This window comes from Vombatus ursinus, unplaced genomic scaffold (assembly GCF_900497805.2).
Source record: "Vombatus ursinus unplaced genomic scaffold, bare-nosed wombat genome assembly UNPS02014818.1, whole genome shotgun sequence".
NCBI classification, from domain to species: Eukaryota; Metazoa; Chordata; class Mammalia; order Diprotodontia; family Vombatidae; genus Vombatus; species Vombatus ursinus.
Window position 1 is genome coordinate 18531367 of NW_020954596.1, and position 23823 is coordinate 18555189.

At 38.9% G+C, this 23823-nt stretch overlaps 2 protein-coding genes across 2 annotated transcripts in view; both read left to right on the top strand.

Moving 5' to 3' along the window:
* Nucleotides 1-1802: 1802 nt before the first annotated feature.
* Nucleotides 1803-15473, top strand: TMEM128 (transmembrane protein 128). The gene is made up of 5 exons (XM_027836034.1): nucleotides 1803-2191; nucleotides 6079-6220; nucleotides 8091-8249; nucleotides 12570-12677; nucleotides 14898-15473. The coding sequence occupies exons 1-4, from the start codon at nucleotides 2080-2082 to the stop codon at nucleotides 12667-12669; spliced, it is 513 nt and encodes a 170-aa protein (XP_027691835.1). The 5' UTR covers nucleotides 1803-2079; the 3' UTR covers nucleotides 12670-12677; nucleotides 14898-15473.
* Nucleotides 15474-19124: 3651 nt separating this feature from the next.
* The window catches only part of OTOP1 (otopetrin 1), a 44849-nt gene continuing 40150 nt past the window's right edge, over nucleotides 19125-23823 (top strand). Inside the window, exon 1 of the mRNA XM_027836609.1 lies at nucleotides 19125-19254. Within this exon, the coding sequence (XP_027692410.1) occupies nucleotides 19125-19254 (130 nt within the window). The remainder of the gene's footprint in view (nucleotides 19255-23823) is intronic.

A 23823-nucleotide genomic window follows, 5' to 3' on the forward strand; every position in this document is an offset into this window, starting at 1 on the left:
AGAGAGAGAGAGAGAGAGAGAGAGAGAGAGAGAGAGAGAGAGAGAGAGAGAGAGAGAGAGAGAGAGGTGATGTACTCAAAATCAAAATAATACAGTACAGTTTTGGACATGACCAATTTGGGAATTTGTCTTATGTGATTATGTATATTTGTTAGGAGGGTTTTTCTTTTTTTGTTCAGTTGGGGGAGGGGGAGAGGAAAGAAAATGCTTTTTAATTGAAAAAAAATTTAAAATATTAATCATGCATATGAAAGGTATCCACTTTTATTTTCTTCAAAATTTTTTAGTACAATCTTTTATATTTCAGTTACCAATGTATTTGGAACTTACTGTGGTAAGGGTATAAGATGACAGCCTAAACATAATTTCTTTTAAAAACTGCCTTTCAGTTTTCCTAGCAGTTATAATGAAATAGGGACTCCTTATCACCAGTTTGTGTTTTTAGATTCACTTAAAAGTAGGCTACTGTGTTTAACTGCTTCTGGGTCTTGCTTACTTTTTTTTTTTTTTAATACAATTTGAGAGCTAGTAATCCTAACCCCTCTACATTTCTACTTTCTTTTTTCATTTCTTTGGAGACTCTTGATCTTTTAAAAATTCATCCAAATTAATTTTGGATTTATTTTGTTTAGTTCTACAAAGTAACCCCTTAAGAGTTTGATTGGTATGGCATTTTGGTATGGCCCAGCCTAACCCTACACAATGAGCATCTTTAAGATTTTGTCTTCTTTTATTTCTGTAGTACTTTGTAGTTGTATTCTGTAAGTCCTGAATGTGTCTTGTTTCTTAAAATCTCAAGATGTTTTATTTATTTTGTAGTTATTTTGAATGGAATGTAGTTTTCTACTTCCTGTTGGGTTTTGTTAGCAATATATAAAAAGGCTGATGATTTTTGTTTTAGAGCCTGCTCCTTCAATGAAGGTATTGTTTTCATTCATTTTTTTTTTCACTCAATCTTTAAGACTTTCAGCCTCACAAAATTTTAGTATTGTAAGGGGCATTAATGGCAATCTAGCGGCCACCCATACCTGAAAGGAATGTTCTAAGTAAGCCATCAAATGATCAACACATAAAAATAATCTTGCTTCTTTTTTGTCTACTTTTATCGCTTCATTTTTTTGGGGGGGGGGAAGTTTCCTTACTACCAACAACAGACATCCTTACTTTGCCCCTGATCTTACTGGAAAGGTTTCTAATATGTCTCTGTTAGAAATAATGCTAGCTCGTGATTTTATATTGATACTATATAACATATATAGATAGAATTTACTTATTCCTATGCTTTTTAAAGTGTTTTTTTTTAAACATAAGGTGAGGGCTATATTTTGTTGAAGACTTTCTGCTTCTAGACCCAATCTGATCTTCAAAATCATCTCTTAATTCTTGTCATAGGGATGGGGTGCTGAGCTTTTGAACAAAAAAGAAAATGTTACCCAATGGATCTTCTATCTGTCTTTCAGATGTGAGACTGCATCAGTGGAGATGGCAAAAAGGTGTCTGACTGAGGAATCAACAGGGCACAGACATTTAAGGGGTGAAAAGCATGTGAATTGAGGTGGCACCGGGAGGCAGGAGCCTCCAACCCTTGTTTACAATTTGAATGGTTCCAGTATCCTTTTAAATAGGTTTGATATAATTGTATAATGACACAAAGGTTACTTTAATCTTTTTGCCGGTCCTGGGAAGTGAATTTGCACAAATGATCAAATTATTGCCTATAATGGGGAATAGAAGGGATTAAATAAAATCTTCAACTTCATTAGTATTTGCATTTTAAACGGTGTAATTGACTGTAAACAACTTACGCCTTGAAATATCAGTGTCGTCTGGTTGCCCACAGCGGAGCAGCCAGTTTATGTTAGAGGCAGAATTTGAATTCAGGTCTTCCTAAACTAATGTGTTTTGGCAACAACACGGCCAGGGTGCGCTAAATTTCTCTGCAGGGGGTACGTTTATTACAGGCCCACAGACTTGCGGCTACTTCCCTGGCTTCCCAGTAACTTGGAATACCTAAAGTCCTGGAGAAAGTGGGCGGAACCCGCTACCTCTCGATGACGTCACTTCCGCAGCAGGGCCAAGATGGCGACGGCTATGAAAACGGGCGAACTCCACCAGCTGAGGCGGCGCTTCCAGGAGGAGGCCGAGTCCTTGCTGGGGGCCTCGGCGCTTCGAAGCCACGGAGCGGAGGCCGGTAAGGTGTCCGCTAGGCCCACTCATCCGAGCGGTACCTGACTGCCCGGGGCTGGAGGCGGGGAGGAAGTGACCGGTTCCTGGATTCGGACACAGGCTCCGCCCCTTTAGGGGATGACTTGCGCGCGGCCCTCACGTGCCCTTCCCCCGCCCATCCCCGCGGGTGCGCGCGCGTCTCCTCCTTCCCCCGTCCATTCCCGCGGGTGCGCGCCTCTTCCCTTCCAATACGCCACACTCTCTCCCCGCCCCTCCCCGTGGGAGGGCGCGCCCGCTTAGGGCCTGGGGCAGTGTGAGGACGTCGTTTCTAAGAGAAGTCGGCATCCCCCCTACCTTATAGGCCGGTGGAGCGTTAGAGCTGGAAGGAGACATCCAGGCCGACAGGCGGGGAAACTGAGGCCCGGAGAGAGGCCGGGGTCGCAGCTGACCAAGTCTAGGCCAAGTTGTGTCCCAGAGGATGCTGGGAAAGTGAGGGCTCCCACCCAGGATTTTATGTTCTGGTGATAGTAAAAGCCAGGTGCCCTGATGTGGCATTTATGGCCTTATTAATTTGGAAAAAGCTGTGATCTTGTGGATCTGAGTTAGAATCTTGATGGATGACATCTCAGCCACTTTTGCTCCTACCACTAGCCTTAAGCACTTGTGAGGATTGAATGAGATGAGGTTAGGAAAGACCTTTGCCAAACTTAAAAGTGACGCAGAAAATTGTAAATTTTTGTAGTCCCAGCATGATCAGGAGTCTGACTGCTTAAAATTTAAGATTTTAAATTAAGATGTTGAAATTAAAGCGCTTGGCTTTCAAATTTGCTGATCCATAGAGCTCTTGTGCCCACCATTGACTTTCCTAGAGGCACCTTGCGCTTAGGAGCAGTCTGGTTCACTTAACCTGGGCTTTAAAGACCCTTGGTCAGTAAACAAGTATTAAGTGCCTACTATGTGCCAGGCACTGTGCTAAGCTTTGGGGATATAAAGAAGGGCAAAAGACTGTTCCTGCTCTCAAGGAGCTGACTGTCTAATGGGGAAAGGCAATGTGAGGACAACTGTGGTCAAGTAAGCTGTATACAGGATAAACTGGGGATAATCAACAGAGGAAAGGCACCAGAATTAAAGGATACTGGGAGAGGCTTTTCCTGTAGAACATAGGATTTGAGCTGGGTCTGGAACAAAGCTGCTAGCAAATGATCTTGGGCAAGCCAGTCAATGAAGGAACTGGACTCTTGGATCCAATAATAGAATTTTGTGATTCCATGAAAACACACTGGACTGTGAGTTTGGATTTGAATCTTAGGCCCTGCCAATCATTTAAGCACCTATCCCTCAGTTCCTTTGTGTGTAAAGTGGGGATCTTAGAAATAGTGCTACTCATTTCACAGGGCTGTTATACGAAAAGTAATTTGCAAACTATGTGAAAATGAGCCATTATTTGAAACAGTAGGCTTTGTATTTTTCAGAAGGATGTGTTGTACCACTTCCTTCTGTGCTCAGTTGTGAGTCCTGCCCGGGAGGCTCCCTGAAAATAACCTTCATTTAGAGGATTAGTTTTGTCCTTGTGAATAAAGCTAGTAGACAGTGGGCAGCCAAACAGAGCATCAGGCTGAGAGTTAGTAAGTAGGTCAGGTTTCTAGTCTTCTCTCTGTGATTAACTCACCATGTGGTTTGGGGTAAGTCACTCCTTTGAATATTAGTTTCCTCATATGTAAAATAAATGGATTGTACTATCTAAAAGCCCCACCTGACTAATGTTCTTTGAGTCTCTTGAGCCAAATGTTGATTCAGCAGTGTTAAAGTGCTCAAGTTCAATCAAAAAGTATTGTTTGTGGGAAATATATAATAACTCAAAAGTTTCAGTCATGAGGAGTCTCCATAATCTTCTGGGATATCAGGAATAGCTTTTGAAACGTCTCATTTTTGTAGACTAAACAGGGATGTGCTGGTAAATGTTAAGCAACTCGCTGCTTAACTCCAGTTTAACAACAGGACACAGTTTTAAATTGAATTTGCATTATTAACATTTTCTCTGTTACTTACATATATCTAGACAATCAACAAAACAATAAATCAAACCCTGATTTATAGCATTTGTTGATTTCCAAGGTGCTCACCCTGAAAATTTAGCAGTTGGCGCCCACATAAATAAGCTTTTGGCAGCTTGGTAGTGTATCGTATAGAGCACTTGATCAGGAAGTTGTTGGTGGGCGGTTTTCAGTCATATCTGAATTGTCATGATCCCATTTGGCATTTTATTGGCAAAGATACTGGAATGGTTTGCCATTTCCTTCTCCAGCTTATTTTACAGAAGAGGCTACTGGGGCGAACAGGGTTAAGTGACTTGTCCAGGGTCACACAGTAAGTGTTTGAGGCTGGATTTGAATTTAGGTTTTCCTGACTGTAGGCCCAGCTCTGTATCCATTGTGCCACTGGCTGTCCAAGTCAGGAAGACCCAAGTTCAAATTTGGCTTCAGACCCCATTTGCTAGCTGTGTGATTCTAGGCAAGTCACTTAACCTCTTATTTGCCTGAGTTTCCTTAATTAATAATAGCATCTACTTCACAGGGTTAGTGTGAGGATCAAATGAAATAAAGGGCTGTACACATTTTATTATTAATAAATGGTTTTTAATTTGGTCACTTATTGATTAAGCCATATGAACATTTCCTCATTCATTGAGGTATTATATTGCTTTATTTTTAGAACTGCATTTAATAGAATGTGGGGAAAATCCATTTTTAATGCACATTCCCATAGCTAAAGAATCACAGAATGTTAGCGCTAGAAGGGACTTTAAAATTCATTCCATCCTCACCCACCCTTTGCTTGACAGATGGAACTGAACCCCAGAGAGGTGAAATTACTTGCCTAAGGCCACAAAGCAAGTTAGATGTACACTTTGCTCATTAAGATTCTTATTTGCCACAGGCATCAAATAACATTTCACATTTTAAAAATAAGCCCGTAATTGAGCAAACTGAAAAGTTTTATTTTGGTAGGAAAAATAGATAAATTCTAATTTTTCGATGTAATAGCTACTGTGGTTATGCTTGGAGATTTTTTTTTTCTTTATCAAGGACATATATGAATCTGTTTCATCAAAAGCTGTTAGATAAAAGAATTCTCCTTTATTTTCATGAGGCTGTAATGTATCTGAGTGATTTTTAAAGCTGTGTTTCTGGAAAATATCCCAACTCAAAAAGATAAAGTCAGGGGACTCCTTAACAGCCCTTAACAGTATTCAGAATCATAGAATGCTAGACTTTAGCTGATAAGAACTTAGAGAAGATCTGTTCAACCCCTCACTTTGTAAACAGGTCCCACGGAAGTTGTGACTCGGGAGAGTCATTATGAGAGCCATGATTAGAACCACGGTCTCCTTCATTCAAGACCAGTATTCTTTCCACTGACTCAGAAGTTACTTTTTAAAAAAGCATTTCAGAAAGCAAGTAAGAGGAAGTTATAAAAGGGTTTTGGGGGTGATCAGAGTTTATGTTCTATTTTTGCCAACATTTTTCCTCTATTTTTCTTAACCTTCTAATAAAGATTCAGACTTCTGATGAATTGAATCAACATCATTTTCCAGATGACAAAATAATCCCTTTACTATAAGATGTCTCATTTTTTCTGAAGGTATCCAATATAACTGATATTAGCCTCAAAAATATTTATTTAGATGAAATGAGTGCAGTATTTTGAGAATAATATTCCTTTTCTCATGCTTTTTCTTTTCCCCCTCACAAATATGTTTATATGTTAAGAGTCTAGAAATGAGATCAGTGATACTCCACAGCACAGATAACCTAGGTTCTTTACGTGAAGTGATAATACTGTATTTTGTTTAAAATAGATGATTTATTTCATTTTATGGAGTAATTGGACAAAACCTCTTCTTATTTGCAGAAGAATCTACAGCTGTTGAGAAAAAAGAAAAACCTCTTCCAAGACTTAATATCCATTCTGTCTTTTGGATTTTGGCATCCATTGTTGTGACATATTATGTTGAATTTTTTAAAACTGTGAAAGAAAACATACAAACAAGTGGGTAAGGAAATTCATTTTTGTAAGTAAACATTTTAGTGAATCTGTTGCTTTATTTTTAATGTTTTGCTTTTGTCAACAAATAAAACAGCATAAGTTCCTTTTGAAGATTCCACTGGGAAGATTCTTGTACTATCTAGATATCTTTAGGTAAACCCATTATTTCAAAACCACTGCTTTTCAGCTCTACTATGCAGCATACTTTGGAGACAACTACAATGTTAACCCCTTTTTTACAATAAGTTTTCAGTGCATAATTTGCATGCTATTTCCCTAGTGGAATCATTTCTGATTATTAATATAAGAGAAAAAGTGTGCTTCCTTAAATTCACATTGCAGCTAATTTTTCTGTAACAGTGCATTCTAAAAAGTAAGGCATATATATTACGTACATACTATAACATTATAGCTCTATAGAGAAAGGGACCAGACATGTGATTTCATAAGTGAAAAGGAATTCCACGGGTGAAGAAACTCCCTGTATCACTACAGATCAGCACCTTTGCAATTTATGATCCTAGAGAGTGGTCCAAAGCACTGTGAGATTAAGGGTCACTTTTCTCAGAGTCATATTGCCAGTGTATATGTTCAGAGGTGGGACTAAAACCCAAATCTTCCTGATTCCAGGATCAGCTCTCTATCCATTTTACATGCTGCTTCTATATATCTATATATCTTTTTCACTTCTGTGGTTTATTTTTTAGAAATCAAGATATTTTTGTTTAGTGGAATGAAAAAAGTCTGTCTAACAGAATTTGGGGTTTTTTTTAATATATATAAGTTAAATTCAGTCCAGCAATTACTTGCTGGCATCTATGGAGAGTATAAAAGAAATATAAAAGACAGTTCTTGTTTTCAAGGACCTTACAGTCTCCTTGGTGAAATCTGACATGAATATAGAAGAAAGAATAATATGACATTGACTGATTTCCTGTTCTCAGAGCTCATCTGTGAGCACTGAGTGCTCCAGAGCTTAGAGAAAGAAGGGAGGTGTGAGAAGGTGCTGTCCAGAAAAGTGTCAGAGCTTTTTGTGGCTGAGCTGGGCCTGAGAAATGTGGCTCTGGCATGAATGGGGGGTAGGGGGATGAAGATTGAGCTTCTGAGAGGCAGAGGGAGAAATAGGTTTAGAGTCAGATGATAAGGTGGCATCCCCTTGGGAAAGTTGCTTCATCTCTCTGAGCCTCAGTTTCCTCCCTATTAACAAAGATTTTTTAAAAATAGAGTTAAAAATAATGTAGAACTAACCAATACATTGTGTCTGACTTTATTTAACATCACAAGATCATAGTTCTTACTTTTACATTTTTTCAGGTCTTCTATGGGGCTGGGTGGTCATTAAAATCAATTACTTAACATTAAACAAAATGGTTTGGTTTTTTTATATCTTTTCAATGCTCATTATTTTAGTCTTTTTTTGTATAATGTTTCCTTAGTTCTGTTTACTTCACTCTGACCATACCCAATGTCCTCATCCTTTTTTGGTTTCTGCAGAATTTGACACTTTTCACCATTCCCTCCTCTGACGCACCTGCATTTTCATGACACTTCAGTCCCTTGGTTCTCCTGGTTATTTAGGCTAATCTTACTCAGTCTCCTTTTCATGGTCACTGCACACTGCCATCCCTCTCTGCCCAGTGCACCCAAGCGTTGTTATCTTATGTTGCTATTTAGTCCTTTCATGTGTTTATGCCTTGGCTCCCCAACAAGATTACAAGGTTCTCAAGGGCAGAGTCAGTCTTCAGACTGCTTTATTTTCTCCAGTATTTTTTGTTTTCTTTAATTGATAATTTATAGGCAGTGGTTTTGATTTCATGTTAATAGATGAAATTTTTGAAGTTTGTAGCCCTTTGTTCACTGTTCTTTTTTTCCTTCAGGTGGCTTCTGATTGGTATCAGCCTTTTGATCACAAGCTTAGCTATTGCATTTTACTGCATATTGTATCTGGAATGGTATTGTGGGATTGGAGACTATGATGTCAAATATCCAGTACTGATACCTCTTACAACTGCTGCTTTCATTTTAGCAGGAATTTGGTAGGTTTTGTTATAAAAACACAATAATATCTCGTTTCTGGAAAAACTTCAAAAAATAACATAAAAGTTTAAAGTAGATCTTTATGCCTCTCCTTTTTTCTGTATCTGAGACCCTGACATTTTATACTGCATTGATTTTGGTATAGTTATAAATTGGTAAAATTTGAAAACTGACCGAATAGCTGTAACTAGCAATATTAGCAAGTGGGCCATGTGTGGTGGAGATTAGGTTGAGCGTGGCTGCCGAGATGAACTGGGAAATACACTCCAGGACACCGTGAGGTTTCTGTACTGATGATGGACTAGCCACTGCAGGCAGAGAGAGGCAATATGGGTTGGGGTGCAGACCCCAGGAAGGAGGAAGTATACCTGGGATAAAGGTCATCTTAGAGCCGGGCCAGGCAAGGGAGGAATTTACCTGGATTAGTAGTGGAGGAAGTGGAGTTATACTGATCAGTTGTCATGGAAACCTGCAAATTTCCATTTCACTTATTGTAGCACTTCCTCTATATCCAAAAGTACAGTATTTGTGCTAATCATGGTAATATAGTTGTTTTTCCTAAAATTTCTTTAGTGCCTTTTATTTTTTATGCCATTATCATTTTCCATTATGCCCTCCCTACAGCCTTTAGAAAAAGTGAGCAAAATCAAGCAGCACAGAGACTAACTATGTTTGACAATGTCTGCAGTATTCTATATCTACAAGCACCTCCCCTTTCTGCTGAGAAGGAAGTATGGTTTTTTTCTTCTGCTAAGATAACAGTTGCCATCTTCTTTTCATTCTTGACTATTTTAGTGGATCCATGATCTAATTGATGTGTGGGTACTCCCACTGTGACTTTAGTCACAAGCTATCCATTTCTTCTCATCCTGTTCAATTCTTGTCCTATAAATTTTCAGTAAAGGACCCCACCCTGCATGCTGGAGACCTTTTGATACGTTGTTTTGTTGTGTTTACCTTACCCGGGGACCATCACAGTACTTAGGCCGTACTTCTCTTTTTATATATTCCTAGCCTATGTCCTAAATAGACCTTTTATACCACTTCTTGTATGTAAGCCATTGCTGATTGTATGCTGCCTTCATCATTTATTTCTGTGTCTCCCTTTGGGCCACTTACAACAATGATCCTTTAATTGTTGTAATGTTTTCTATCCATGTAACATAATCAAAAGCATGTGGTTGTTGAAAAAAATGGACTTTTAGGTTTGGAAGCAAATTGAGATTACATTGTAGTTTTCCACATGCAGTCTATACCCCTTTCTTCTGCTCAGCTCCAGGCTTGATTTGATATACTGCCTCAGTAGCTGTAGGCTTCATCTGTTAGTTTTTTTCTGTGGAGATTGTTAAACCAATCTCTTTTGAGTGGTCATGGATTTCATTAAGAAGCCCTTATGGTGTGGGGATTAATACCATCATCACACTATATACAAGTAAGATCTGGAAAACCTTACTATCTGTAGGTAATCCTGCTACCATCTGGTGCTAGGTGCAAGATACTTTCTTGAGATCAAAAAATAACTTTGATTAGCATGTCTCTGTCTTTTATGCCTTGCTTTATATTAATAAAATCTTTGAATAAAGTTATCAAAAACATTATATGATCTTAACATATACATGGGAGATAACTTGTTGGAGGACAGTCTTTAAGATTGCATTTAGACTTATCAGATGATTTTTGTAATCAAATAGTAAACGCTTAGAGATTTTGTATGTTCTTTACCTTTCAGTCATTTGTGTGACTTTGAAGATGTCATCTTCTGTAGAGAAGCCTGCCTATTTCCTTTTCATATTTTTATCAGATAACCTCAATATTTGCATATCCAATTTTCATAAAGATTTTGTAGAGGTAATTAAGATATTGATCACCTTTATTTGTGTAATAATATCATCTGATTCTTTTTTCAGTCTTTTAGTATGCTCTCCTTTCAGATATCTTTGGACATTTGTCACTTAATGTTTTCAAAATGTATTGTTTCTAGAACAGATTTATTCTGTCTGTACCTGTTCTCTGTTCCATCCCCTTTTCTTTTCTGTCTTTCTTTTTTTTTTGCTTCTTTTTGGTGAGGCAATTGGGGTTAAGTGACTTGTCTAGGGTCACACAGCTAGTAAGTGTCAAGTGTCTGAGGCAAGATTTGAACTCAGGTCCTCCTGACTCCAAGGCCAGAGTTTTATCCAATGTGCCACCTAGCTGCCCCCATCCCCTTTTCTCAATTTCATTTTCTTTAGTGCCATTTTTACTTTCTCTATAATCACATCAGGGACTAATGGGTTAGAGTTCAAATGTGGGTCCACTGTCTTTGATGATGAGAATAGTTTGTTGTAGAAATGTTGGCAAATTATTTTTGCCTCTTTATTTTCCTTCTTTCAGTTTCAGTATAATGTTCTTGGGGTGATTTGGCTTAGTGCTTTATGCCAAGTTTTGTACAGGCTCATTTTTTCCACTGCCACTTGTGACTGTTTTGCGAGGTGATACTTAAAGTAATACTCTTCCATTATCTTCTATAATGTTTGGCAAGAAAGTTTGTATTCTAAACTGGTGTAGTTCTTAGCTCCCATGTCACTTTACTTGATAAAGAGATTGAGTGACTATTAATTGATTTTGATATTTAATTTAAAACATAGAAACCGGGATGTTTTTCACATTTATCTTCATGTAGTATTTGAGTTCAATTGAATTACATATTTTTAAATTTCTAGTGGGCAAGTAGAAGCTGCCTCTATTGAATGTTTGTTTTCTAAGTACCAATCTTAACTAAGTTAGGAGCAGCTCATCATTAGAAAGTTGGGCACAAGATGATAAATTTCATTGGTTGCAGTAACTCATGAGAATGGTCTTAAGTTCAGTAAAGGGTTTTGTAACCTGTACCAATGGGGGGATTTCTGACACAAATGAAATAAAAGTTTCTTGAAGGAAGAGACTAGGAATTAATAAGTGTTAATTTTTATTATTTTGTTACCAATAAAGTGATACTGAGAGTCACACTTGACTGCAATTAAATAAAAATTGCTAGGTGAAGTGATCTAATTTTAACTATGCTGGGGGAAAAAGTCAAACTATTTACATTTCCAGCGTGCAAAACCTTTATGCTTTTACCTGAGGAAGTCATCAGCTTCCTCTCTACAGAAGTACCATTTTCTGGCAAGGTTTTGGGGGGAACACAAAGTGTTAGAACTATACTTATTTACCTCACTTTTGAACATTTGGACCAGTTAGTAGGAAGAGTATTCATTTTTTTGCTCAACATAATTCATTTGTCATCTAGTCAGATGGACCTCTACAAGTTTTTGGAGCATTAGATAGAGTGAAAGGTATATTTCCACATTGAGATCTGTTGCTATGGTTTTAGACATGTAACTAAATACAGCCTTGAAAGAAAGGAAAGACATTTATAGAGACTCACTTAAGGTAAATATTTTTGTCAATGAAACCCTTTCAGTAGTTAGAGAAGACGGGGTATGAGATAACATACGGGGAGTATAAAACTGATTCCTTTTAGGGTCAAGACAATTTACTGCAAAATCACCCTTCCCTTCCAATCTTCAGGGCTGAATTAAGTACTTCTTTAACATTTTACACAATACATTTCTTTTCCCTTTCTTTCACTAGATCCTCATCAGAACATGGGAAAAAGAACAGAAAGAAACAGTGGAATAGTACCTTTTGTTTCTTAAAGCTTTGCTGCCAGGGAAACTAATTGCAGGATATATACATAATTTACATGCATAGCCCAAAATTTTAGGGTATTGAATTATTTCGTGTCTAATGTAATAGGACTATTTCTCTGCTGATAATTCTATCTCATATAAATGTTATAGAAATAATTATACTTGAAACATTTAAATATTCTTTACAGAATTAAAGTTAATTTGTTTTCTATTCACGTAAATTTTTTTTACTACCTGTATTTCCCAACATATCCTACTCCCACCCACCCAAAAAGATGTTAAGTTAAAAAAAAAGACAGGTTTTGAGAAAACCTTAATGCTAAAGAAAAATGTATTCAATTTATTTCTTGCCTTTTTTTTTCATTTCCAGCACTTAGCATATACTAAATGCTTAATAAATGCTTTTTGACTGAACTGGACTGGACTGGACTGAAATGGGGAGAGAATTGAGGCAGGAAGCCAATTAGAAGGCAATAATTTAGGTGAAAGATGATTAGGGCCTGAACCAAGGTGGTAGCTAGTTGTTGGATATTTTCAAGCAGTATACAAAGTGAGTTTTTTTAAACACAACTTAAACTGGAATAAAAATTCCCTTGTATAGATATTATTCTAAAAAAGTGAAACTGACTCATTTTTTCCTTTTCTTCTCAGTTTCAACATTGCCTTATGGCCTGTGTGGACACTTTTCACTCCTTTGATATTATTTACCCAGTTTATGGGTGCTATAATGCTTGTCTCCCTCCTTGGCTGATATTCAAGGTAATAATAATTCATGAAATAGGAATTTTAAGCACCAGGTTAATGCTGTTTTATTTTAAGATTTGAAAAATGTAGCAACCTACTTTTGAAATGTTATTAATGGTTGGTTTCTTTTTAGATATTTCTAAATTAGACTCTTATGTGATTCAGGATAAGGAAGAGTGAGCCTTTCCTTTTGTTTGTGTCTTTCAAGTTTGGAACAAAAGTATACTAATCAATTTGGTAGCCCTGTGGAGATAGATTGGTGGGGGAAGAGACTGGAAGCATGGAGGTCAATTAGGAAGCTATTGCAGAAATATGTCATGAGGGCTTGAACTAGAGTGCTGATTAGGTGAGTGGAGAGAAGGACATGTATGTGAGAGAGATTGTCGAGATAGATCAACTGAACTTCGCACCTGAAATTGGAGAGGGTGAAAATAAAGAGTAACTCTGAGGTTGCAAACTTGGGTGAATAGAAGAATGATGGTGTTCTTGACCCAAACAGGGAATTTAGAAGGCAGAATGGGTTTAGGGGGAAAGATAATGAGATTTGGTTTTTTTTTTTTTTTGGTGAGGCAATCAGGGTTAAGTGACTTGCCCAGGATCACACAGCTAGTAAGTGTCAAGTGTCTGAGGTTGGATTTGAACTTAGGTCCTCCTGACTCCAAGGCTGGTGCTCTATCCACTGTGCCACCTAGCTGGCCCTAAGATAATGAGTTTTGTTGTGGACCTGTTGAGTTTGAGATGTGTATTTCAAAATGCAGTTGGCATGGTTTAGTAGGCAGCTAGTGATGGTGACTGTTGTCTAGGGGAGGGATTTTGTTTAAATTCATAGACTTTTGAGTCATTTACATAGAGATATTAATAAAACCCACAGAAATTGATGTTCACTGAAAAAGGATAGAAGGAGGAAACCCAAGATAGAGCCCTCAAGTATACTTATTCCTAGTGGGTGAGACATGACTAGTGATCCAGCAAAGGAGACCAAGAAGATTTAGTCAGACAGGAGAGAACATTGTCTTGAAACCTAGAGAGAAAAGAATATCAAAGAATAAGGGGCTGTCAGCAGTTTCAAAAGCTATATAGAGAGGTCAAAAATTAGGACGCCATTGGATCTAGCAAATAGATCATTGATAACCTTGGAGAGAGGAGTTTTAGTAGGATGATATGGGGTTGGAAGAAAACGAAAGGTAAGGAAGTGGAGGCAGCCAGACTGTTTTAGGAGTTTAACTGGGAAAGGGATGTGGGACTAAAGCTTGAGGGAATGGCAAGGAAGCCTTCAAGAGAAGATTTTTTTTTTTAAGCATGGAGGATGTGTGGGCATGTTAGTAGAAGGGAAGGAATCAGTTTATTGAAAAAAAATTAGAGAAGGGATGTTTAAAGGGACAGATTACTGGGAGAAATAGGACAGGTTGGGATCAAGGGCACAAGTAGAGGCATTGGCTTTGGCAAGGAGAGTGGCCACCTCTTTGTTAATGATTGGAGAGTGGGAGATGATGTTGAGGAGTTTTAGGTCTATAATTGAGGAGAAGAGGCAGCTCATGACAGATACCCTCTATTTTCTTCATAAAGTGTAATGTGAGGTCCTTTGTCTCTCATCGGGGAGTGAGGGCTATCTATTAGGGATGGCAGTATTGTTGTCTTGAAGAGAGATGAGAAGGTTTGGAATAGCCGTTGCATAGAGTGCATTAGTTAATCAGAGAAAAATAAATACATTGCTATACAGTGTTGAGGACTCAGATGAGATTAGATAATATACATTTGTGCTGGACTCAGTTGGCAAAGTTGTCTTTTTCCTGCATTGTTCAGCAAAACAGTAGTAACAAAGAAAGATGATGGTGAGGGTAACCCAGGTTGGGGCTTGTCAAGGCATGAGTGTGTTGTACCAGGTGATGTAGTTCTAGGGTAGAAGATAGAATTGAATTGAACTGGTTAACTGTAGAATTAAAATTATGTAAGGAGAAAAGAGCAGAGGGCATGGACTAAGAAAGCGGGGAAGGGTAGAGTGATTGGAGCTCATGATGAGGACAGCTTTCACTCTTGAATGGTTAAAACTCTGGTCCTTGACTTGGGTACATGTAGCAGGGTAGCTAGGTGCCTGATGTCTGGGCTATCAGAAGCTTTGAATAATGATGAAATCATAAAATGCTATTTTGAATATTTAGGTTTTTAAAAAAACATCATAATTGATTTAAAATTCTTCCTATTTTGGTGGGAATTTAAATGATGTCTTTCTTTTAGGTTTTAGATTGGAAGCAAATGTGTAAACACTAATGTGGATGAAGAATAAAACCGAATGTGGATGAAGGATGGAGCAAGCCATAAAGTATTTTTGGCCTCTGAAAAGAGAGTTTCACTTGGAAAAGTGTTATAATAGGCAGTTTTTGGAAATCACGATTGTTTCTCTTTTTTTTAGCACAGCCCTGAGCTTTGAGTTGTGGAATTGCACAGATTACTGTTAACATCTAAATGACTTTTTGAAAATTGCAATCTGAGTTTTAATGACTGGGGGAAAGTATTATAATTTAAAGATTCTAACAGGTCTGTGGGTAAAAGTGAAATTTATACTCTTGCTCTAGAATGCATTCCCAACATTTTGTTTGAATGATTAATTTATTTCTGCCCCTTTTTTGGGGTAGATATGTAATTTTGTGTGTTGACTCCATGTGTCTTTAAAAGAATTACATTGTCCTGTGCCTTTAAAACTCATTAGAGTAATTATGGTATACTTTATTTTTACAATTTTTTTGTTAAATGAAAGTTCTTATTAAAAGTAGTACTTTTTCTGTACCTCTTAATATTAAATTATTTCTTCTGTAAGTAATTATGCCAAGTTTTCTGTATTTGTTTAATGTTAGGGTTTTTTAACCTTTTAAAATGAGTTTAATAGAATTTTTTCTTAACATTAAATTACATTTTGCAAAGGTGCCTCTTTATTTTTTTAATATGGGTTTACTCATTGTGCATACCCTGGAATTTTGTCACCTTCTGGGGAGAAACCCTTCTAAGTTAGTTAGAGAAATGTTCAGGGATGCATTAAAAATCATGGAAATGCTTAAATTTAAAATGTGGCTTTAATGTTATGATGTGGAAAAAAGCCTTGATGTTTATTCTTTTTGCTGTGATAAATCTAATTCCACAAACATTATGAGCTCAGTATTGTCCATTTCCCTCCCTTACCCAAAAATGAAATAGTGCTTCGCAAGTGCTCCCCAAGGAGTTCACATTTTATCCTTGGGGTGACGGGACCAGAGGGTGGTTAATTTGAAGAGAAGGAAGTGCTGACCCCTAAGGACATAGAGAAGCCGAAGAGGCATATTTTATGTGAGGATAAAAATAATTACATCTTTGTAATGAAGCTCATAGGATCTTAGATCTAGAGCTGAAAGAGACCTCAGCCCATTTGGTCCAAATCCCCCATTTTACAGATAAGGAAACAGAAGTCTGGGCAGCTTGTTCCCTGGTGTAGCATACATGAAGTCATTAGGTTGGAGTCAGATCGTAGAAGGTTTCAGCTTGGGGATTTTGCATTTTATCCTAGGGAACCACTGGAAATTTTTGAGTCTCAAATTAATGTGGTCAGACCTGTTGCTTTGGGAGGATTATTTTGGCATCCGCTTGGAGGATAGGTTGGAGAAGGAAGTCTTGAATTGGGAAGACCAGGGAGGCTATTTTAGTAGTCCTGGCAAGAGGTGATTAGGTCTTAAACTAAGGAAGTGGTTACCCTGAAACAGGGTAGTGGTTATGAGTGCAAAAGAGATGAGAGATGGGGAAGTAGAATTGATAGAACTTGGTAACTGATTTGATATGGGGAAAGTAGAAAGTTAAGGATAACTCTGAAGATGTAAACCTCTCTGAATAGGAGAATAATTGTGACCTTAAAAGAAATGGAGAGGTTTAGAGGAGGGACAGACTTAGACATTTTGAATATGTTGGGTTTGAGATGCCACAGGGACATACTTGGATGTCCAGCAGGCAATTTGACATGTGAATGGAGATAAAGAGAAATCAGGGCCAAATAGACTATATGGGAGCTGAAGAGGTCACTAAGAGCCTTCAGCATCCAAGCTTAAAGGGCAGGAGATACATGATCCAGCTGGGGAGACTGAGAGGTTGGACAGAAGGACTGGGAGAGAGCAATGTTGTAAGAAGTCAAGGAGGAAAGGATGTCTAGGAAGACAGGATCGGGCAACTGTGAAATCTGCAGAGCTCAAGGAGAATGAGGATTGAGAAAAGTTCATTGTTGACGTCATTGGAGGGTACAGTTTCAGTAGAGTAGTGACATTTTAAGCCAGTCTGTAAGGGGGTGAGAAGTGAGCAGGAAACGGGGAAGTGGAGGTAGGGCTTGTAGACAGGTTTTCAGTGATAAAGTGTTTATTATGCATTTACTTAGCTTGGTAGTGTACCTACATTGATAATGAGGTTGACGCACACATTGCTTGAGCTAGCTCAATGTTTGGGAGGCTCTAAAGGAAAGTGTAGGAGAGATTAATGTATTAGACTGACTACTAAACTGAAGATCTGCAGAGCTGTTGTGCTGGTCTCATTGTTGTATGCCTGTGAAACCTGTTCAGTATACCAGCACCATGCCAGAAAACTGAATCGCTTCCATTTGAATTGTCTTAGGAAGATTCTGAAGATCACCTGGCAGGATAAGATACCAGACACTGAGGTCCTTCTCCAACTAAACTGCCAAGCATTCAAGCTCTATGGCAGAGAGCACACTCCGATGGGCCAGCCATGTTGTTCAAATGCAAAATATACACTTGCCAAAAAGACTGTTTTATGGACAACTCACACAGGGCAAGTGTTCACATGGTGGTCAGAAGAAGCGATACAAAGACACTCTCAAGGTCTCTCTTAAGAACTTTGGAATTGATTTGTGACATGGGAGACACTAGTACAGGACCATTCAGCATGGTGTGCCCTCATCAGAGACGGCGCTGTGCTACATGAGCAAAGCTGAATTGAAGCAGTTCAAGAAAAACACGAGATGCACAAATTTAGAGAATCCACCTTAAATGTTAACATGGAATGTCTGTGCCTGACCTGTGCTAGAACATGCAGAGCTCCTATTCATCTAATCAGCCACACTCAGATGCACTGTAACTGACTGTAGCATAGTGATGTCATTTTGGTCCTCTTCAAGAATGAAAGACAATAACCAACCAACCAATTCTGTACCAAGAACTTTGCTGAAGACTGGGAATACAAATACAAGCAAAAAGTAGGGATGGTCTCTGCCCTCAAAGAGTTTGCATTCTAATGAGGAAAGACCACATATAGAAAGGGACTGAAAAGCAAGTTGGGTTGGGAGGGGAAGGTACATGAGCTGGGACGAGGTTCAGAAGGAGACAGTCATGAACTTAAACAGGTTTGGAGTAAGCTTGACTGGCGTGAGTGCTTCTTCAAATAGAGACTTGGGAACTCACCAATCAGAGAAGACTAGAGGTGGAGGCACTGTTAGAGATATAAGCCACAATATCATGAGGGAAAGGCACAATGAAGGTTTTTAAGGATGGAGAGAACTGGGAATGTTTAGGGAGGAGGTTCATTATTAGATAATATGAATTTTTTATGGGCCTGGTCATCTTTGCTAGGCAACCTCTAGTTGCATTCAGCAGCGTGGAAAAAGGTAATTCACGATTGAGGTTTGGTAAGGCAAGAAGGCAAAAGATTAAGTGACATGACTTACCAACTGTGTGACCCTGGGCAAGTCACTTAACCCTGATTGCCTTACCCTAAAAAAAAAAAAGCCTCCCCCCAAGATTAAGGGACATGGTAAGTTCAGTTGGTCAACTGTAGGATAAGGACTGATTGGAGGGAAGTGACATAGAGCAGGAGTTTTGGAGGAATAAAGCAAGAAGTAAAAGATAAACTGGATGTCAAGTGAGAGGGATGAATAGGTTTAGGCTTAGCAGAAGTAAGGCAGAGGGAGAAATATAAAAATGAGGTTATAATTACAGGAAAATTTCACAGCTTGGGATCATGGAGATTAGCACAATTATGGGTGAAACAGATTCTGTAAGGTGTGATCATCCTTTTGGGTGGCTAAATTGGGATGAAAATATATGTCAGTGATATCAAAGTCAAATAGAAACAAATCCCTGCAGCCACATATTGACTTAGAAAACCACAAATTAACATTATGTTGTATTTTTATTTATCTTGCTAAACATTTCCCAGTTACATTTTCTTCTGATTCTGCTTGCACTGGGGAATTGGCCAGTAGCTGTGAGTTTGACACTTCTGCTCTATGTCATCGGAGTTGAAGTTGATGAATTTATAAGCTCCAGTACCAGAGGGAGTATTGGTATACATTTTGAACTCCTAAAGTATGAGGGCAGAGACTGGGAGAGTGACCTGGAGGTCAGTAGTTACAGCAGCTGGGCTCAGTGCTGGGTAATAACAGAAAGGCTTGGTAAGTCTCAGGAGTGGTTAATGATGGCATCAGAAGACACAGTCTGAATGCGGCAGTGCCGAACAAGGAGCATGCCTACTTCTGACACCTTGGGCCAAGAATGGAGAGGGTGGCCAGGGATGCAGTGTCTTCCAGAGGCAAGACACATTCCCAAGAACATGAAAATACGGAAAGAGTGTGAGAGGAAGAGGATGAAAGGGAATTTGATATGTTAATGATAGAATGCCACAGAAGGCCCCGATGGAAGACAAAGGGCAGAGGAGATAAGGACTGAAACGGAGTAGGGCTGGAGTGGGTGATGAGTAGGCCATGCAAAGAAAAATTTGACTTAGTAGATGGCAATTAAATTACTAGGATTAGCAGAGGGGGTGGGAATTTGCTAACTATAATTATGGGGGAGAAGTACTAGTTAACTGGGTAACCCACCTTCTAAGATCACATGTTGAATTTAACTGATTTGAATGATGGAATGCAGTGTCTGTGATGGCACTGTAAGATAAGCCTTTTTTTTTTCCTTTTCCAAACACTAGGGAACTAGGATGAAGGGGAATTTGTTCATTATAGAGTAAGGGTCTCTGAGGCATGAGGGAGGCTGGATCAGACCATTGGGTCAGTAAATGGTAATTAAGTCCTAGGGGCCTGACAACTCATATTTAGTGCCAGTTCTTTTTCCTTATGCTCAGATCTCAGGGGTTGAATGATGCCCAGAAGATACCCGATAGATGGAGGATAGTTAGTTTCTATTTAGCGCTAGTATCTGAGACAGGGTTCTTCTGATAGGTGCCTGGTGTGTGAATGCTGGAGAGGAAAGGCTTCATACTCATCAGATACAGGGCAGATTAGGTGCTGCTGTGCTTGGCTATACATTCCAAAGAAACCTCAAACCCAATCTTAGGGAGGGGCCAGGGCTGGAGTTAAAACCCCCACTATCCTAGTTCCAGTTATGGTAAACTATGGAGTAGGTCCTGGAGCAGGGCCTCAGTGACAGCCTTGGCTTCTGACCTAATTGGGTACTAAGTGGTGATTGAGGGCTGAGCTCTTTTTGTTTTCTCTGATGGTCCAGTGACACAGGGCCTCCACCTACTTGAAGTGATAACCTCTTCATCTTTTTAACACAAGAGGATGTAATAATGCCAATACTGCCATTTAGGGGTGACAGGTAGTATACTTAATGCCAGTTGTATGACTAATTGAAGGGTCATTTAAACCCTTGACTTTTGGTCAATCTAATCCCTATTTACATCTTTACCAAAGGTTATATAAAACCAAGGAGAGGAGATGAAATTCAAATCAATTTTATTATAGGTAGCACTCTTCACTCTTCACTCTTCACATGGTGTAACACACTGGGTTCTTGTAACACCCTGCATTCTAGAGACCTTCTGTCTATAGCAGGGTTTATCAGAGTTTGATAGGGTCCAAGGTCAAGATGATTAAGGCAAATCATTAGGCAAAAAAAATTAGCAGATGGGCATCAGAAACAGAGATCATGATCTGGCATGAAGAAAGTATAGTAAACAGGAACGCAGAAGCTCAGAGTCAATTGAAATGTATATATGTATATAGGAAGGAGCATTGCATTTGGAGGCAGGAGAATAGGGTTCAAATCTTGGCTCCCCCCCTTATTACCAGTATGATCTTAAGGCAAGACCTTTCTGGGCCTTTGCTCATCCTAAATGAGGGGGTTGGACTAGCTCTAAATCCTCTGATTAAAAAGTTGCTAAATGAGGAGGAGAGATACTTGGGATAACTATGGTGATGGAAAAAAACAAAAATATCAATAAAAACATTAAAAAAAAAGTTGTTAAGCCCTAAATCAGAGACATGGAAGGCAGTAGGCTAGATTTGAACTCAGGTCTTCCTGACTCCAGAGTTCCCAGGCCTCCAGGGATGAGGAGAATGTCCTGGCTGCTTCTTTCCATGTGGTAGCTCAGTGCCAAATATTGTGGAGATTTTGAAATGACAAAGCGATCATTGTTCATTGATCATTGGCTCATGAACTAGAAAAGCCAATGACAGAAGACTTTAAAAAAATAATAACAGCTTCTTTCTTGAGTTCTTGCTTTGGCTCTCCTGTGTAGCAAGAATTGTGCCCGGGGGCAGCTAGATGCTGCAGTGGATAGAGCACCGGTCCTGAATTCAGGAAGACCTGAGTTCAGATCTGATCTCAGACACATAACACTTACTAGCTGTGTGACCCTGGGCAAATCACTTAACACCATTGTCTAAACCAAATTAAAAAAAAAAAAAGCTTGCGGAAGGTGGGTTTTTAGCTGAGACTTGAAACCAGGGAAGCCAGGAGTCAGAAGTGAGGAAAGAGCATTCCAGGCACCAGGAATGCTTCAAGTTGAGAGTAGAGGGTCTTGTGGGAGGAACAACAAAGTAGGTTGTAGAGTATATTGAGGGGAGTCAAGTGTGAGAAGATTGGGAAAGGTAGGAAGAGACCAGGTTATGAAGAGCTTTAAGAACTGATAGTTCTGATGAGGAGGGTCATCTATTTAGATCTGAAAGGGACCTTTGTGGTTGTTCAGTCGTGTCTGACTCTTTGTGATCGCATTTGGGGTTTTCTTGGCAAAGATACACAGTGGTTTGCCATTCCTTCTCCAGATCATTTTACAGATGAGGAAACTGAGGCACAGGGAAGTGATATGACTTGATCAAAGTCAAACAAATAGTGAGTAACAGAGCCAGTAATACTTCCCTGATGCCAAGAATGAGCTACATCTTGTGAAAAATACTAAGGACAACATTAAAGCATCTTATAACACTAACATTTGTTGATTCCAGTGGGAATTTCAAAAGAAAATACTGCCAAAACCTTATAAAAACTTGTGGCGTTGAATGTGAGCTTCTTGAGGGCAGACGTGTTTTGACCTTTTTTTGGTATCCTTAACACTTAACATACTGCCTGGCACATAGTAGGCCCTTAATAAACGTTTGTTTCTTTACTGACTGGTCTTTTCTCTACCCATTTTTCTCTTCCCTATCTTTACTCAGAATTACACTAGCACAAATTTACCTTGGAAAGAAGACTTTTTTTTTTTCTTTAGGCAATTGGGGCCAAGTGACTTGCCCAGAGTCACACAGCTAAGGAAAGAAGACTTTTCTTCCCAGTTCTCCATAACTTTCCACCATTTCCCTTCAGGGATCATATGATTAATGTCCTACACTGAAGTCCTCTGATGCTGCCTCATCACTACAGTCACCTGACTGTGTTCTCATAGGCTGGGCCAGTGCAGTTCAAGCTCTGACATGTTACCCAACTGAAGAATCTTGGAAGTAACAGGCCACTGTCTTGTTTGCTGCCCAAGGACCAGTTTAGCAACATGCAGAAAGGCTCAAGTAGACATCTGCTGGGGCAGTTAATGATTTATTGACTTGCCTTAATTATAATTTTTTCTTTCAGAAAAATAGGGAAATCAATGGAGGTGGGGTGGAATTTCTATTCTATTTTATATCTGATTCTTATGAGAAAAAAAATGAACTGGTTCAGCTGGGGTGGAAAGTTCATGGCCACACCATTATAGAATTTGTGATAGATTAGAGAAGAGCAGGACACAGATTAAACTGAGGAAGGTTTGAAGCCTGCTTCTGATGCTTACTCGTGTGACACTGGACAAATCACTTCACTTTTCTGAGGCTCAGTTAATCCATCTGTGAAATGGGATGCTTGTACTTGCACCTCAAAGGCTTGTGAGGACAAAACGAGACAATACCAAGCCCCGTATAACTGCTACTTAGTACTCCTGTCTTTATGTCCTTTAGTACACATTCCCAGGCCAGCGGGGGAATAATGGAAAGAGCAAATGGACTGTGAGCCAGGAGATTTAGTCTCCTTTCTCTCTTGTGTAGCTTTGAATCGGTCTCTCTGGGCCTCTTTTGGCCTTTTTTTGGTCATCTGTAGAATAAGAGACCTCACATCCTCACAAGAACCGTAGGAGGTAGGCAGTATTATTACCTTCATTTTATAGATGAGGAAAAAGAAGCAGACAAAGGTGAAGTGACTTGCCCAAGGTCACAGAGGTAGTAAATGTCAGAGGCCAGATTTGAACTAGGTGGTTCTTCACCCCAGGTCCAGTGCTGTGTCCACTGCACCACCTAGCTGTCTTAATAATGATAACTAGCATTTATATAGCACTTTAAGGTTTCCAAAATACTTTACAAATATTATGAAATAATCTCAGGTTCTACGACTTTCTTTGCTTTGGACAGTAGGAGCATTTCCTTGTTTATAAGAGGGTCTTGGAGCGTGTGTGAGGAAGGAGCTAGCAAGAGCTAGCCCCCCTTTTTTTTCTCCAACACATACTCACTTGCACTCTCTTGTTTTCTTTTAATATTATTTTTTATTTTTAGTTCCAAATTCTCTTCTTCCCTCCAGTCCTTCCCCTATCTGTTGAGAAGACAAGTAATATGATGCCTGTTATATATGTAAAGTCATCACATGCACTCTAATTTTTTTAAAAAACTTAAAACACCCCAAAAAACATTTACATTTCCATATCAGAACATAAGAAGAGAATTATATATGAAATTGTGGACCTCCATTTTATATGGCTTTTTAAAAAGCTTATAACAAATTCCACATATTACTTTCAAATTCGTCCTGCATTTCTGTGATTACTTTTGAACTTCCTTCTCTTCATGTTTCATCACATGTCCTCTGAAGACATGATTGGACATTGCATTGATCAGAGTTCTTAAGTATTTCAAAGTTGTTTTTCTTTGCAATGCACATACACACATTAT